Consider the following 17,907-nt stretch of genomic DNA (forward strand, 5'->3'; position numbering starts at 1 on the left):
TCCCCCACTCTCATTCAGATCTGGCGTTTGGAACCATCTTGGTTTTCATGTGACGTATGACCCTGATGGTAAGCGCATCATGGACAAAAGTAAAACAGTATGTAGGACGTGCCACAATGCTCAATTGGTGGGAACTAGTGCGTTAGCGCAGTTAGCTCATTAACGTGTTGGCCGTCTAGCCCCACGCACAGGACGATCGTTAACGGAGATTTGCCGCCTTATGGCGTTAATGTCATTTTAACGAGATTAACGCTGACAGCACTAGTGGGAACACAATGAATATGACTGCACATTTACTGCAAGTGGAAGCAGACAAAAACAACAAGCACGCATGCTACAAACTTTACCCGAGTCATTTAGACAGCCGTTAGCACATGATTCTCCTTAAGGGGACCTGATATGTATAATATGCTGCTGAGAATATAGCCCAGAAGAAGAGTATAGTATAGCTTTTATTTTGGAAAGAGCCATTTCTCTGTAATAAACTCTCTTTTCCAAAGATGAGTGATTTCTCGATCAGATAGATTTATTTATTTATTACTTTGTTGTTTCAGCAACATTAAATTTAAAAACTGTACTTTTGAGATAAAATATATATTTATAATTTTAATAAATGACAAATTAAAAAGGCATGAACATTTTTTTTGTATCGAAAAAATATCGAACCGTGACACCAAAGTATCGAACCGAACCGTGAATTTTGTGTACCGTTGCGCCCCTAATATATATATATATGCGTTACTCTAAATTGCAACCCAGTGAACTTGTAGGAGCTTGGATCTCTTAATCAGGCCAAATTAAGGGAGTGTCTTGTGAACATGCACTTGATACTTTCACTAAAAGTTTGTATTGGTGAGTCACTGATGTGAATCCTGACACCTCTATGGCTTTTGTTTTCTCTTAGGGGATGGAGGAAACGATGTCAGCATGATCCAGGAAGCGGACTGTGGCGTGGGAGTGGAGGGGAAAGTAAGACTCTCCATCTCATCGCTTCACATTGACGTGCCACTCGCACAGATTTTTGCTTTCTGTTTCCTGTCAAGATCTCTCTCACATTCAGAGAGTTGTAAAAGGACATGCACACAGATGATTCCTCTTTTTGAGGAACTATTGTGTGAATAGAGGAAACAAAATGACAGGATGCTTTGTGCTTTGTATTGTATATTTAACATAAAAGTAAGAATCTCCCATCAGCCCGTCTCTTCTACTTCTCATTGTTCTCTCTGAAAGTTGCCTGTCAAGTTGGTTAGTATGCTCAGACATGGATCCTTGTATTTGTGACAACAGTGGAATTACCGACAGCAGACGGTGCAGCTGTGCTCCTGGTTTAGTCTTTACTCTTTACTTTTTAACATAAAGTAAATAAGCATATTAAAATATGGAGTTTAGTACAGCTGACCTTAAAAGTTAAAAACTGCTCAATAGTTGACTGTAAATTTTATCTTTATTATGAAGAGAAACAAACTTACAAATCTGGTTGCAAACTAAAAGATGCTGTAGGTGACATACATCAGCGGTCCCCAACCTTTTTTGCACTACAGACCGGTTTAATGTCAGACCATTAAGGTGTCGCACATAAATACAACAAAATAAAATGATACGACCAAGACAAAAACTGTGGTATTTTGTAAATATAATAATAAACGCGAATTCACTGTGTAATTGTGTAACTTTATTAACGGCGTCCTCCTGAAATGCGCCAACAACAATGAGAGTAACATCCTCCTCTCTGTCCCTTAATGCTCTTTGGTTGCTGTGGTAACGTGTAAACATTTCTTTCAAAATAAGACACACAACTACAACACGGGAAAAGACCCAGGGAAACCGGGTAAACGATAAAAACCATAATTTCACACCCGGGCCTCAACTCTCGTGGCCCTGTACCAAACGACTCCACTGATGTACACAATTTATCTTTTCCGCTATCTTCTGTGTATTTATCGTCCATCGCTTTTCTTAACTGCTTATCCGTATAAGGTTTCACACAGCTGAAGCCTGTCCCAGGTGATATTGGGGCGAGAGGCTGGGTAAAGGATGACAAGTCCGAGACAGGGCTATCAGAGGCAACCATGCATACTCACATCCACACCAATGCAGATTCTGTGATTCTCAGGTTTTTCTTCTGCTATGTCCAAATTGAGAAAGTTCACACCACAGTCAATCAAGTTTTTCCTACAACTTTTTCTCCATATTTTTAGCGTGGCATCGTTGTCCTTTCTGCAGTGAGAACCACTGATCTAAGCTAACATGTTCAACTTTGGATTGTAGGGGAGATTCTATGCAGGCACAAAGAGAACATGAAAACAAATAACAGCAGGCTGGAACTCAGAAACCTTTTACTGTGAGGAAATGGTTGCTTACTACAGTACCACCATTCTGGCAATGATGCCCCCTATCCCAAAGATTGTTGGGATAGGGGGCATCATTGCCAGATCTTAACTCTCTCATTTCATGCATACTGCATAGACAAACTCGTTCAGACTAATGTGCATAAAAAGCTGAAAACCCATTTGGATTTTGGAAGGAAGATGGTGCACTCACAGGATGGACTTGGCATCTTAAATACATTTTTTCTGTATGTTCCAAACATAATCTTATGATGGTAAATAAAAGGTGGAAAACTACACAGTTATTCCTGGGCTGCTTGTCAGAGAGGAAGCTAAAGGTTTAATAACAGAAAATCTGCAGTTCTTCTATGAAAATCCTCTGGTTCTAACATCTCAAACATGAATATTTGCTTGATTTTTAAACAGGTGACTTATCATGTGCAATGCTGCTTTTTGTAAATTTGTATTGCTAATTATGAACTTTATGCTTATTGTACCTTCAGTCTGTTTCCCCCCCCCCAAAAAAAATGTTTTATTTGTACAAAATCAATTCACAATACTCAAAGCATGCTTTTCAGGTCAGTCTTTGCACAGTATGTCCTCAGTGTCCTCTGCTGTGTGTTTGGCAGGAAGGAAAGCAGGCCTCTTTGGCTGCCGACTTCTCGGTGACTCAGTTTAAACATTTAGGCCGTCTCCTCATGGTCCATGGGCGGAACAGCTACAAAAGGTCTGCGGCCCTCAGCCAGTTTGTCATCCACAGGAGCCTGTGCATCAGCACCATGCAGGTAGACTAACAAATACACAGTGTCGTATTGGTTTGTGTGCATGAGTCATGTAAACATCAAGCTGAATAACTTAGAACTACAAGTATTTTCCACTTGCTGTGGGATAGTTTCTTGTTTTAGTTTGCAAAACTGTCACTACTTTATATTTTACTCCTTTATCAGTCTCCAGTTGTAACAATTTAGGTAATGCACCACACACTTGAGAGGGTGCTTTTTTCTGTGTTAAATATTGTGCTGGTAATCAGGATGTCAAGATATTTCAGTATGTTGTGAATTAAATTTAACCTTCTAAAAACAGTAAACTTCAGTGATCTAGAGATATTTCTCTTTTCTTTATTTTCTTTACTCCCATGCTCAACTGCATAATGTCAAAAAAAGGTTGAGATGATTACAAGCAAAAGGACTGTGTTTAGTGTTTGAATTTAGCTAATCGGTTTGGCCCTTTTCTGCTTGTTTGTAGCCAAAACCACACTGCAAAAAAAGTGTATGCAGCCTTAAAGTTAATGCAGGGAGGTGTTTTTTGTTCTTACTCACAGCACCTAAAATCTAAATGTAGAGAGCATCAGTTTGGGGAGAGGCAGGGAGAGGTTTCAGGGGTGGTCTTGAAAGGGCGGGATGCATGATGACTCAGAGAAGGCAGTCTGTGGTGCCCTTCTAAACTGCCCCCACCAGGCCTAACAAGTCTGTCTAGTTCCCATGTCCCAGTCCAACATCAGCCCCCGCGGTGGAGGGGCAACCCATGACTCATTGTATCGTGGACTTTGGGGTTTTGGGGAGGCCTTCCTCCGCATGTCTCACAATAACACCAACCACAGCTGGAGCTGTGACCTCTCCAGTTTGCAGCTGTCTGACTAATTGACATCTCATCATTTTAAACTGTAGAATTTACCATTGTAGTCCAAGTATTTGCAGTAGTTTGATTTAGAATGATGTCCTTGTGGTCACCTTTTGATTTTTGTGTTCCCACAGAAGGTTAATGTTTAAGCTGGGTTTCTTTTAATGGGGCGTATTACACTTTCCCATTTTTTTTTCCATAGAAATGTTATTAGAATTGGTGGATGGTTATATTAAGGATGGCCAAAGCAGTTACCCTTAAAATGTGAATCATGCAAAAGTACTCGATTAAAAATGAGTATAAAAGGCCTCCTTTAATGAAAGTATGGTGTTTTTTCTGTCATGGAGTTCAAATATCAGTGTGTCAATGTTCCAATACTGCTTATAATATCATTTGGGTGTTGAAATGAGAAAAATCTCAGATAAGAGTTTCTCATTTGTTCTTCTTCTGTTTCTTTAGGCAGTTTTCTCCTCTGTTTTCTACTTTGCTTCAGTCCCACTCTACCAAGGATTCCTGATTATTGGGTAAGATACACGCTCTGAATGGAGATGACTTATCAAGAGAGCATTTAGCTGCCTTGTGTCCCTGGCATTTCCTCTGTGTTAAGACTATTGAAATGTTTAAAAGGGAAAATATGCAAAATCTTACAATGAAAGATTTCAACCAATTTGTACACGTGACATTTTATCTGGGAAGTATTCATCACACTCGATTTTTGTCTGTTTCAGCTATTCCACTATCTACACCATGTTCCCTGTCTTCTCCCTGGTGTTGGACAAAGATGTTAAGTCAGAGGTTGCCATGCTATACCCAGAGTTGTATAAGGATCTTTTGAAGGTATCTAGTAAATGTTCGCAAATTAACTATTGCTGTGCAGGCACGTAGCTTTGAATCGGTGAATATGAACGCACTGTCTTCTTTTCACAGGGTCGACCACTATCTTTCAAGACGTTCCTATTATGGGTTTTAATAAGTATATATCAAGGTAAGAGAGAGTTTGTGCAAACTGCTGGCAATGAGTCAGTAATTCTAAATATACTTAATTTTTAAGTACTTTACAACATCTAAGCTGTATTTCAGGTCATATGTTTGTTTAAATGTTTGTATCTGTACAAGACGTCTACACTGGCAGACTGATGAGTCACTCCCCGTCAAACAAACAAGATATATTGCTTAGGTTCATGACTTATCACTCTTGAAAAGCCCACACACTTTCTTCTTTTCTTTAGGGACTTTGTTAAAGAAAAACTTGAGGTAACTTTCCGACATGGACCGTTGCAATGAAAGCTGTTTACGCGGGCATTCTAAACTACACCCCGAAACCTTTTTTGTCTATTTCTGTCGAAACACTGTATATCCAAGCAGTGGTAAGGGCGTTTTTTGCAAACCACTTCTGTGTGTTTGTATCATTCTTCTCGGTCCTATTCATGCTTGTATGTTAAAGGAGGCACGATTCTATTAGATAGAAGAGTGCTACTGTTACTGGCCAAAGATTACTTTGGAAAATCTCTCATAACAACCATAATATGCAGGAAATGCCTAAATGTAATGGTGTTTTAAGGAGGTAATGAAGTGGGCTTTGTTCTTCTTATATAAGAGCAAATTTTTCTCTTTTAAATTAATATTTTGATTAATTAATTTTTTTTTAGTCTCTGTAATAAGCCAAACACATTGGCCACTTTATTAGGTACACCTTGTCAGCCTACCTTAATTCTTTACAGCGATGGTTCAACGAGGCGCTGAAAACTTTACTCTGAGATTTTTGGTACATATTGACAAGACAACATAAAGTAAATAAACAGTTGCTGAATCTCCCATTTCTCCACATCCACATTGCAAAGGTTCTCTATTAGGTTGATCTCTGCTGACTTTGGAGAACATTGAGTACAGTGAACACGTTGCGATGTTCACAGCATTTGAGCTTTGTGACATGATGGTTTGTTATCGAGCATCAGAATCAGCATACTTTATTAATCCCCAAGGAAATTATGTGGTTACAGTTGCTCCAGTATAAATAACAGAAACAGACTAGACTATTTAACAATATGTTACAGATTTAGGAAATTTAAGAAATGGCACAATATATACAAATCACTCAATAATTAATATCAAGGATTGACAGAGGTGATTGCAATTATAAACAGGGGTGCACATAAGTGGTCCGCAGGTGCGCATTCGCTGTCAAAATAAAAGACGCGCACCAGATAAGAAGTCACAACGCGCGTTTGCGTACATAAGATTTTCTGGAGGAGGACAGACATTTGTTTAGAACTCTTAAAGATGTTGAAGAAGCGCCTTTAAGCAATCACCTTCAAAGAAATGTCAGAAGGAGTCGGAACTGCAAAAGAAGCGCGTATTCTCGGAAAAGTGGTTGCGGGAGGTGAGCTGGCTTCAAATAAATGATGAACGCGCAGAGATGTGGTGCAGAATATGCCGTGAAAATCCCACTCTAGCGGACAAAAACACTGCCTTTTATAAGTGCGTGAACGCGCGTTGCAACTTGTCATTTGGTGCGCGTCTTTTATTTTGACAGCGAATGCGCACCTGCGGACCACTTATGTGCACCCCTGATTATAAATCAAGAATTGACAGGAATTTTACATAGTAGAAAAGAGCATGTGCAAAAAGGCTGTAACTATTGCAGTGTTTACAGTGTGTTAGATGGAGGAGCTGTACAGAGAGATGGCCACAGGCAGGAATGATTTTCCGTGTTGTTCAGTGGTGCTTTTTGGTAATCTCAGTCTCTCACTGAATGTGCTCCTGTGGCTAGCCCGCATGTCGTGGAGTGGGTGGGAGGTATTATCCAACATTGTCTTTATCTTGGACAACATTCGCCTCTCCGACACCACCTTAAGGGAAGCCAGCTCCATCCCCACAACATTACTGGCCTTACGGATCAGTTTGAGTCTGTTGGCGTCTGCAACCCTCAACCTGCTGCCCCAGCATGCAACAGCATAGAGGATAGCACTGGCCACAACAGGCTGATGGGAAATCCTGAGCATTGCCCGACAGATGTTGAAGGACTTCGGCCGCCTCAGAAAATAGAGACGACTCTGGCCCTTCTTGTAAAGTGCAGTGGTGTTTTTAACCCAGTCCAGTTTATTGTCTATGTATACTCCAAGGTATTTATAGTCCTCCGCAATGTAGAGGATGGTACACTGGTGTTATCGTCAGTACCCAGCTAGGCAGTGACATGTAAATGAAGTTTAGTTGGTATCAAAGCGTGTCTGTTCTTAGCATGTCAGCGTGTCGTACATTCAGAGATACTCTTCTGCATATCTTAGTTGTAACGAGTGCTTGTTTGTGTTACTCTTCCCTTATTGTCACTCGAAGCAGTCTGGCCATTCTTCTCTGACATCAACATTACATTTTATCCTAGAAAGCTACCATTCGCTGGATATTTTCTCTTTTTCGGGCGATTCTCTGTAAACCCTAGAGGTGGTTGTTTGGGAAAATCCCAGTAGATCAGCAGTTTCTGAAATACTCAGACCAGCCCTCCTGTCACGAACAATGGTGCACATTCAAAGTCACTGTAGTCACACAAACATGCAGACACCCCCATTTGGATTCTCAGTTTGAACTAAGCACCTCAGTTTTCCTTTTATTCAAAGCAGAAGTTTCATTATTGTCATTGTTATACGATGAGATTACCATAAATATGTTATATCTTCATTGTCATTATTTTAATAAAAACAAATTGTATCAGTGTAATGGTAAACAGCTTATTTCAAACTGTGGATGAGCTGAGGAGGTGGATCAAGTTAAATTATCACATTTTTAAGCTTTAATTACATTAAGGCCTCTTTTTCCTCCACAGGGAGCATCATCATGTATGGAGCAATGCTGCTCTTCGAGTCAGAATTTGTCCATATCGTTGCCATTTCGTTCACCTCTCTTATCCTGACTGAGCTACTGATGGTGGCTCTGACCATTCAGACATGGCACTGGCTCATGATAGTTGCCGAGCTCCTGAGCCTGGCTTCTTATATCGCCTCGCTCGTCTTCCTGCACGAGTTCATCGGTAAGTTAACACGATCACACACAGATGCCTTTATCAGACAAAGAGTGACTTTCAGGCTGAAGCGCTGTCTAATTCATGGGGAAGCAAAGGAAAATGCATTCATTTCTGAATTGATTTCACTACAGTGTTATTTTGTTTTTTTGCTGACCTTGAAATAGTACGTCAGCAGTACAGAGACCCCGCTCATTCATATTGTGTCTCTAGTGTATAATAAACAGCGGTATGCTGAATATTAGGAAGTCCAAAGCTGACTGTATTGACAAATTCTCCTGGTGTGGACGACAGTCAGGCATGCTGTAGTATCAAAGAGGAAATGCCTACAGTCCAGTTAGTTTCCTGTGAGCTTCCAAGGTTTATGTGTTTATCACAGCAAAGGTGTGTTAGAGAATATTACCCAAAAAAATGTTCCAACCAAATAAATAAATTCATAGCCATTAAAAATCTAAAAGAAAAACATTCATAGAACAACAGTTTATTGCCCTGTTGCACCCACACATTTACTTTAGTTGACAAACAATAAGGCATTTTTAGTTGTGCCATATTAAGATTCGTGACATACACAATACTGTGACCAAGGGCTCTTCAAGGTCTTATTTTGAGCTTTATGTGGGGTGTGGAGTTCCATTTTCAGCCTGCAACCTCGACCACTGAGGATCATGACTGGCATGTGGTCAAGAATACCCTTTTGGTACACGTTTTCTCCCTCTTCAAGTCAGACTAGAATAGATTTTAAAGCCTATTCTTCTGCTGAATGTGCAGTTTACACTTTTAATTGGACATTTTCCAGGGTTTATTTTTCTGTCTCCTGCATTCTAAGCATTCTGTACCCATATGGCTTTAACTCAAAAAGACTTGGTCAAGAACTCCTGAAGGAAATTGTGTTCTTTTTTAAATATGGAAAATGTATACCATAAAATTGTAAACTGCGAGGTGTGCATTTCCAGTAAGACACTGATAGGGTTCGGGGGTACAGATGGTGTGATGTAAGGCTGTGTGTGTGTGTGTGTGTGTGTGTGTGTGTGTGTGTGTGTGTGTGTGTGGTATAAGTGCATGCCAGTGTTAGAAAAACAATAGGAAGTAGTTTGGCCTGCTGAAGAACAATGAGCAGCATAGAGGCTACTTCAAAGCCTTATTGATGCAAAAATGAAAGCAGAAGCATTATACGCATTAAGTGTGTTTCAGTGTGGTCGTGCTTTCTGAGATCATCATGGTCTCATTTCCTTTTTTCATTGCACAAAGAATAGTTTTGAAGTACAAAAATGATGTAGCTTTATAACCCCACATCCTGTCTGAAAATCCTCTTATTGTTTCCATCACCTTCTAACGCTGTAACCGTTGTCTCTACACCCATGAGTATAAGATAAGATAACCTTTATCAGTCCCACATGTGGGAAATTTGTTTTGTCACAGCAGAAAGTGGACAGTGTAAAGTTATATAGCAAAAATTAGAATACAATAAGAATAATATACTATACACAACTGTACAGAATAGAATCAAATAAAATACTATATACAGTAGAATAAAATATACAATAGGATAAAAATAGAATACAAATGCTGTATACAACTGAGTGAAATTACAACAGAATAATAATATGCATCATTTTAATTAAAACACCTTCAAAACTATTAAATTCCCTTAAACATAGGTTGGAGTTTCCTCAGTCTTTTTAGCGGTGTCACCACTTTACTGACACATTAGTACATGTTAGCTTTTAGCTTTTAGCATTAGCTAAAAATTAAAACACCACTTAAAAAATTGTCAAACAAAACAAACAAACCCTGGTGGTTAGGCTCAAGGTTAGACAAGGGGAAAAGTCATTTTATACCCATTGACCCTGAGGGAGCACCAAGTCTTGCAATACTGAAATTCTGAAGGTGATGAAAAAGACCTTGGTAGCCAGCATTCAGTGTGTGAAACTGGGAAGATGTTTAAGGACAAAAAGAAAAACAGCTGCTGTTGATGGTTGAAGTCAGTGTCTGGAAATACTTAAAAAGCAAACTGCACTGTGTGTGAATGTGTTTTAGACTTTATTTATGTGCATTTCTATTGCAAGTTTGCATTTTGATTAAAAGTCTGGTCTTAAATTTCATTCAAAGTGGCATTGAAAAGGTATTTAAAATTCTGTACCTGCAGACACCCTAAAACAACAACAATCCGCTTGTAGCCCAGACATAAAGAAGTCAGAACTGAACTCTTAACACCTGCTGAGTTGCAGGTGCGAACAAGAAAAAAGAGAAAAATGTTTTCCCTCCTGAACTCTTGTATGATGGTGGGACATGTCTGTTTGTATCCTATGACAACGATCTTACCTTTACCTCTTTTTTGTGTCAGATATTTATTTCATCACCACCGTATCGTTCCTGTGGAAAGTGACTGTCATCACGCTGGTGAGCTGTTTGCCCCTGTACATCCTCAAGTACCTGCGCAGACGCTTCTCTCCACCCAATTACTCCAAGCTGACCTCTTAAACCAAGGTCTCCTCCGAGAGGTCTCAGGATTTGTTTTTTGCGGGAAAACACAAAGATTTTCCTCTCTTTGAACTGCAAACCTGCACCTTGACCAGAGAATCAAATACAGATAAACGCCCTTTAATTTTCTCTGAAAAACTCTTGTTAGAAATGTCAAATGTAGACTGAGTCGACAGGGACAGATTGTTTACTGGTTGGGAGAGTTTGTGTCAGTTTAAAAAAAACAACAACAACAAAACTGTGTTAATTGCATGTATTTTCATGAAAGGACAGATTGATTGATCGTTATTGTGAAGAGCACCTGCAACAAATTGTGGGATGGATTAGACTGACCAGCTTAGACTGGTTTCAGTTGTCCTGTCAGCATTAAAAACATCCCTAACATTAATATACCTGAAACCATTTAGTCTGAATGTAATAAATGCAAAATACAAACAGCTTTCAGTGAATTTTACAGGTCCAATTTGTTCTATATTTAGGAAATTACACTGGAAAGTTAACTCATTTAGACATCTGTAGCTGTATCACTGGTTTTGCAAAGGAATTTGGTCTAATTTCCAGTTCCATCTTAAATAGTAAATTAGTTTTTAATCTAAGAACTGGAATTTGACGTAGCATTTTCACTCAGGACTTGGGTCACACTCTCCTTAAACAGTTATTTCTAAACAGAGTTTGAGAATTGTACGGTTACGGTTAAGTTTGCTGGCTAGACTGCATAAAACAGACGTCTGCAAGTTTGTGCATTTGTTTATGCGTCACCTCGAAGCTACATCCCAGCACGGCGGAGGTGGTGTGGTAGTTTATTTTAGCATGACCCGTGGTGTCTGATGTTAAATCTGTCCTTGTCTCATTGTGCGGACCCTGAGTTGTTATTGTTTGTGGAGCGTGGTCAAAACGACCACAAAGGAGTGCCGGTTATTTGCAGCCGAGCCTTCCGCCGGGGCTCCCGACAGGCTGTTTGTTCACAGGAGAATGCACAGTCTCTAATGTGGCCACTTGGGCAGGCCAGCAACGGCCACGCTTCAGCATTGCATGATGACTCACTGTAACAGTGACCTAAAGCCATAACTGAAAATACCCCGGTGACCGGCGTCCAGCCGCCACCTTTCATGTCAGCTAATCCAGGGCCCCCTCACTTCTCACTGCAACAACAAAAGAAGGGATCAAATCAACACACTACTCATCCAAATGTGAATATTGTCAATAAGTATTAGTACTGCACCTTCAAAGAAAAGCTTCACGATGCTACACTCCTCATATTTCATTTCACTAGTGGTGTGATGGTGGACTGTGAAAAATCAGCAGCTAACATGACCACATTGTTTCAGTTTTAAAAAGGCGTTACTTTTCTCTTATGTAATTAATATGTCAGTATCCAGGGTGCCATAATTAATTTTGTATGCTAAATGGGAATTTCAGTCTTCACTGACTACAGCAAGCTGTTTGCACTGAATCTTTTTTTTTTGTACAACTAATTAGTATATTTTTATGTTGTAATTGAAGTGCAGAGCGTAAATGATGCTAAAATGGTTTGCTTGCTTGTAAATAACATAATTTTTAATTTATTGCCATGTTTTATTTAACAATGTTGTTTGCACTCAAATGAGCAGAACAAAAAAGGGAGAACTGTGCTGATGTTAATGTTGTGATGATAATTAATAAACATGTTTTCTTTAATTGTGCCATCCTTGGGGATATTTTTTTACTTTTACTATTCTTCTTCACACCATGATTTCCAGACGATCCTGATCCTTATATCTTAAAGATCTCAGCTGATATCATTGCCGAGCCAATCGCTCACATTTTTAATACGAGTCCAGCTCCCTACCTAATATTTGGAAAGCTGCCTCTATTCTCCCTTTCTTTAAAGGTGGAGATCATCCTGAAATCTTTGAATCTTAGGTAAGTTTGCTATTATAAAAGTTTTTAATCTGCTTACATTTTAAGGTTATTTTCAGTCTGGTTTTACGACTAGGGACAGTATAATTACTGCTGCTACAACTGTGATAAATGATCTCATAGGTGCCGTGGGCAGGAAAGTACACTGTGCTGTCTTGTTTCTGGATCTAAGTCATTTGATTCAGTGGCTCAAGGATTGCCCCTGAAAAAAGCACTTTAATGCTACTCTTGGTCCTGAGGCTGTTAGGCTAAAGGATTTTGAAATTATTTTGTAAATTGAACTCTGTGTTTATGTAGAGGACCCTAAATTTGTTAACCCTAAAGTTAACTAAGGGTGTGCCGCAGGGCTCTATTGTGGGGCCTATTTTATTGCCTTGTTTTATGAATGCTTTAGTAAAGAACATTCCTGCGAAAATACATTTTTATGCTGACGATACTGTCATGTACACACATGCTGCCTCTGTGGGGCAGGCAGGCTGGATTTCACTCATTCATTACAAACTGTATTTAAAAGTGATTTTTAAATATTTAACAAAATTTATGTTCCTGCCTGCAGGAATTTGATGATTTGATGCAGGAATTTGTGACATCTGATGGTAAATGAAGGGGTACATACTTACCAGTATATGATTAGATGACAAGTTTCTCTTTAATGTAGATGTCACAAATCTTCTTTGAGTTCTAAGCTCAAAGTAAAGTTTGTTTGTTCTTTTTAGAAACTAAAGTTAATTTATTTTTTATTATAAGAAAAAAATTGTTTTATTGTACTGTGGATTATTTTATTACAAAGCTTGTCACTTACCATGTCTTTATGATTTGGTAGTTTGGCCATCAAATACAACTTGCAGAAAACAGCACTGGTATATTTCTCTTCTATATTTGACCTTTGTACCCTTCTCTGTCTCAGTACCAACAGTTACAATTAACGAGGGTGTTTGTTTTTGTTACTATGCACACCGGACATGGCATAATTTACAAAAAACCTAAACTTAAACATGGATATATATTTGGTGGTGAATTTAAAAGCATCACAAATGAGCACCACTTTAGCTCAATAGGTGAGCATTGCCAGAGTGCAGCAGCCCAGGTTTGAGTGTGACCCTTGGCCCTTTGCTGTGTGTCTTCCCCCTTCACTGGTCTACTATCCAATAAAATAAAAAATAAAAAAGGGGATGAAGGAGATTTCTTGATTATTTTTCTTGAGAGGCCACTGATAAGGCTACTTGTATACTCTATTTTATGTTGGTTTCTTTTAGAGCTTTTGAGATGTTTTGAGTAGATATGGCTGCTACCTAAGCCAGGCCTCTCCTGCAAAAGAGATTTGCTCTCAATGGGACTTCCTTGTTAAATAAAGGTGATAACTGTAATCCCTTTTGCTCAGCGTTGCCTAACCAAACGTCAGTGGTCAGCAACAGGCTATGATAAGAAGAGTATATAAAGAAAACATTTGTGAATGAAACTTTAATGCTTTCATTTCCTCTGAGCGATCCTTGTTAATGGAGTTTGGATTGAAACCAAATTATGTTTGTCTGCTGAAGCAATCCTGGCTTCTCTGGTTGTGTTCCACTTCAGTTTCTGATGAGGTGCAAGTTACACAGGACACACAGAGCCTGGATGTTTGGCTCTCTCTCACCAGAGGAGGGAGTCCCTGGTACCTAGAGACACTTCTGTTTTCCATTCATGGTCACGACCTGCATGTTTTAATCTTATTTCAGTCTTAATGAGAAATAATATAACACAAAATATCATCTGACTTTATTAGAAATATTATCACAGCTCATAAAATCCATAACTTGGTGGAAAACGCATCTGTTTTAAATCAATGTCCATGCTCTGTGAGAATTTTTAGAAGCAACCTTATTAATTGTTCATGTAAGTTAAAAGTGTTTGTGTTTGCTTGGCATTTCAGCTCAAGGATTAAACAGGACTAGATTCTCAGTCATAAAACCTTTTCCTTTTTTCAAAATGCAGTCAAGCGCCTCAGAACGGCATGTTCAAATTAAAACTACAGTGTTTATCCAACTTTTTTTTCTTGTTCCATGCCCAAATGCGTAAGTTATACCATTAAAAGAAACCATTTAACTTAATCTGTCCCATGAAAACTGAAATTCCACTCCAGAATCAACAGAGCTGCCTGCTAACCTCAACATTTTGGTCTTTCCTCCTGTCCCGATGCCAGCTACAGAGCTCCTGCTGGCTCGCTGCCAAGTTCACTATCCAGTTAACAATCTCAGTAAATCTTCAAATTAACATTTAGTATTTCACAAGATTTTGACTTTAAGGCTTTGAAAAAAAAGGTAGCATATAGCTTTTATGTAACAGATCTAAGCTAATTACCACAACATCGCTGCATTTTATCTTTGGCACTTCAACACATGAATTTGTTTCCAGCTTGGAAACATCCTCCACACAGCTCCCAGTGGAACAGCGCAAGAGAGAAGCAGACTATCATGAATCTGCTACAGAATATACCACCAGCTGTAACAGGCCCCTGACTAGAGTGGTTAATACAAATGATAGCATGGAAACATGTGGCATCTATACCCAACTTTAAGGCCAAGGCAGCCACATCAACGAGGTCCCAAAGCCATTGCCAATTTCCTACAGACAACACTAACTTCTGCTGCATGGTTTCACCCTGAGGTCAGCCTTGCTTCTGGATTGGTTAAAGGCATAATGAATTCGCGCAATAGACCAAATTTGAATAACACTCCTAGGATTATAGCCCACATTAAGCTTATCTGCTGAGCTGCTTTGAAATAACAGAAACCATTGACGGATTATTTGAAACGACACAAAATAATGAACACGCCACTGCAGATGAATTGTTTACTACTCGCTGTTATTGCTCTGTGTAAACACTGGATTTTGGCAATGACAGGCTCCTCACAGAAACTTTGCAAGGCATGAACACACACCCTTCTCTGACACTATTTATAACCCTGTGGGCCTGGAATGCTTTGATTTGTCTCGGCACCCACCACTGTTAAAGAAGGGCTGCATATGTGTTTCGCTGCCTCTCCCAGCGATCACTAATGACATTGGGTAATACCTCCCAAACTAATCAAACAAAACCGCCCAAAACACTTTAAGACTTTCGTTGCAGTATAAGTAAAAAAAAAAAAAAGGAGTGATTAGTTGTGATTGTTGAGCCCAAAATACCTTCAATTGTTGTTATAAATGGAGTTGTAATAGGAGGAGTAAGGTTTTTTTTAGCTGCAGTTTTGGATAGGATTTATTTAACTTTGTTATGACTACCAAATATTGACTTTTATGCTTTCATTTTTGCACTGATAATAGATAGAGAGAGAGATCTAATGAAACACTGCTGAGTTGAACTGGAAACTTCAAGACGACAGACAGAAAGAAGTGTCGACAAGGGGGGCGATGTTGTTTCGTGAGATTTTATGTGGTGCTGAAAAGGGGAAAATCCGTGAGCTGCAGTCTGCCACTTTTCCACTGGATTTAAGACACTTGAATTCTTTCTACAGACATTCCAGTATTGATCAGAATCCTATTACATAATGAGCTGGTTTCGTCCAGCGTGGATGTATGTAGTTTCCATGTTAGTGGAACATATTAGTTCATTTGCACGATTTGGAAAAAGAAGGACAATGTTTTCCACAGATCTCAAGTTGTGGCAGGAAGGAAATAAAGATTCTTTATTGCACAATGACAAGGCAGCACTGCCCAAACTGAAATCTTGTCAGTAGTGGTCTCGCCAGCCACCGCAGCACTTGTCTAATATCTGGTGATACTTGTGAAACACATTCTAATTTTTTAAGGCTTCCACATCATTAAAAGGCGATCCATAAATGTTTGAGGTGTGCGCTGACAGCTTCTGCAATAAGTTTTGAAAATGATTCCTTTGTGCTAATATTAAAGTCATATTTATTTTGCTTCGTGTCACTTCACTTAGATGTTTGACTTGACAGAAGAACGTGGGGCGGGGGATTCAACTGGGTACCTTCCATTCTTGCAGAGACTTGCTATCTCCAGTCTTTGGATTAAGCTAACTGCCAGTTTTCTCTGGCCTTTTTTTTTTTGCAGGGTACCAACATGTCAGTGGTGTCAGTCTTCTCATATGATTGTTTTTTGGTATTTAGCCATTGTTTGCATGCTTTAAACGGTGTATGACATGGACTTAAGCCCACTAAAACTAATAAACCTGTTGATATACTGTTATGTTTTTAATTTTCTTTCTTTGTTATGGTCTGTATCCTGCTGCTCACCTGAGAAAATTTACAGTTACTCCACTTATTGTCAAGAGGTGAAAAGTTCAGAGCTATTGCAAAATAGAAAGCAGCTATACTTTACCTGGCAAGTAAGAGAGGTGATCAAAAGACCCAAACAAAGTCAAAAGTCCATGCTTTTCATTGACCCCTGAATTTCCTGGGAGAGCTTTCCATTGGACAATTTAATATTTCCATATGCTTGGTTTTAGGAGCTCAGCGGCACATGTTACCCTTGGAAAACTCTAACAGGGCAGTGCTCTAACCCAGACAACTTTACCTCAATTAGCTCTTTAACAGTGATGGAAAATACTGCATGACCTTGGAAAAAGTGGGCTCATGAAAAAAAAAAAAAACGGAAGTGCAAACTCGACTGTCTGGACACAGGCAGTTTTCCTTTCTTAAGCCTGTGCCATATTCATTTACTCATTCATGATTTAAGTTGCATAAGTGTTCCGTAACAGTGGAGGAATTTAGAGCTGGTAGACGAGCCTGCTGGATGGTTACCCCCAAAACGTAGGCTCTGGCCACTTCGGTTTACAGACTCATTGCAGTCACCTTGTTCGCCCAGCTGTCTAGCACAAACTCCCTAACACAGACTGATCAATATCTCAATCCAAAATAAATCCTCTGATTACACCCCCCTCTCTCTCTCAAGTACACACATTTTCCTCTGACTGGCCTTGGGACTAATATGACTAACGTAAGCATGGGATCACTCCCTGAGGTTATACTGAGGCTCGGCATTCCAAATGTAGATGCAGTCTGAGACAAAGCAAATGTGCTTTTTAAATTTGCTTTAACCGGTAACGTTAACATGAACTGGACATGTCATCACTCCTGTGTTCCAGCAGCACAATGTGTTAGCTAATGCAATTTTAAAGGCTATATCTGAACTTGCTGAAAACCATTTTGCTAACTAAAGAAGTGAGACATTTGACTGTTTGAGCTGGAGCACTTTTGTGGGTTTGGTTACAAATATAGTCTCAAAATAGCCAAACACACACAAAATCTTTTGAAACACTTCAGATTGTTCTTATTATAAATGAAGACTGTTCAGTGCCTGAAAGAAATTAAGAATTCATATAACAGTGTGCATAATTCCCTTTACAGAAGAGCGCATATGGTGGTAAGTAAGGACTAGAATACAAAGATAAGTGAGAAGTATCCTCGCAGGTCCTCAACCCCTACATCCCAGCAGTGCTGTTCTTTGAAGAAAGTAGTACATTGTACAATGAAATAGTATAAAAACTTCAGTTTTTCTGGCAAATTTTTATTTTGGGGGTATTTTGAACATACATACAAACTCCACAGATGTCATAAGTAACACACTACA

At 39.2% G+C, this 17,907-nt stretch overlaps 1 protein-coding gene across 1 annotated transcript in view; it reads left to right on the forward strand.

Annotated features, from left to right (window-relative positions):
• The window catches only part of atp9a (ATPase phospholipid transporting 9A), a 35,167-nt gene extending 23,045 nt beyond the window's left edge, over nucleotides 1-12,122 (forward strand). The window contains exons 22-28 of the mRNA XM_004560316.3: nucleotides 905-969; nucleotides 2,957-3,112; nucleotides 4,407-4,471; nucleotides 4,676-4,784; nucleotides 4,875-4,932; nucleotides 7,765-7,968; nucleotides 10,304-12,122. Coding sequence (XP_004560373.1) covers nucleotides 905-969; nucleotides 2,957-3,112; nucleotides 4,407-4,471; nucleotides 4,676-4,784; nucleotides 4,875-4,932; nucleotides 7,765-7,968; nucleotides 10,304-10,440 — 794 coding nt within the window. The 3' untranslated portion in view covers nucleotides 10,441-12,122. The remainder of the gene's footprint in view (nucleotides 1-904; nucleotides 970-2,956; nucleotides 3,113-4,406; nucleotides 4,472-4,675; nucleotides 4,785-4,874; nucleotides 4,933-7,764; nucleotides 7,969-10,303) is intronic.
• The last annotated feature ends 5,785 nt before the right edge of the window (nucleotides 12,123-17,907 follow it).

The sequence above is a fragment of the Maylandia zebra genome, linkage group LG20, assembly GCF_041146795.1.
Source record: "Maylandia zebra isolate NMK-2024a linkage group LG20, Mzebra_GT3a, whole genome shotgun sequence".
NCBI lineage: Eukaryota > Metazoa > Chordata > Actinopteri > Cichliformes > Cichlidae > Maylandia > Maylandia zebra.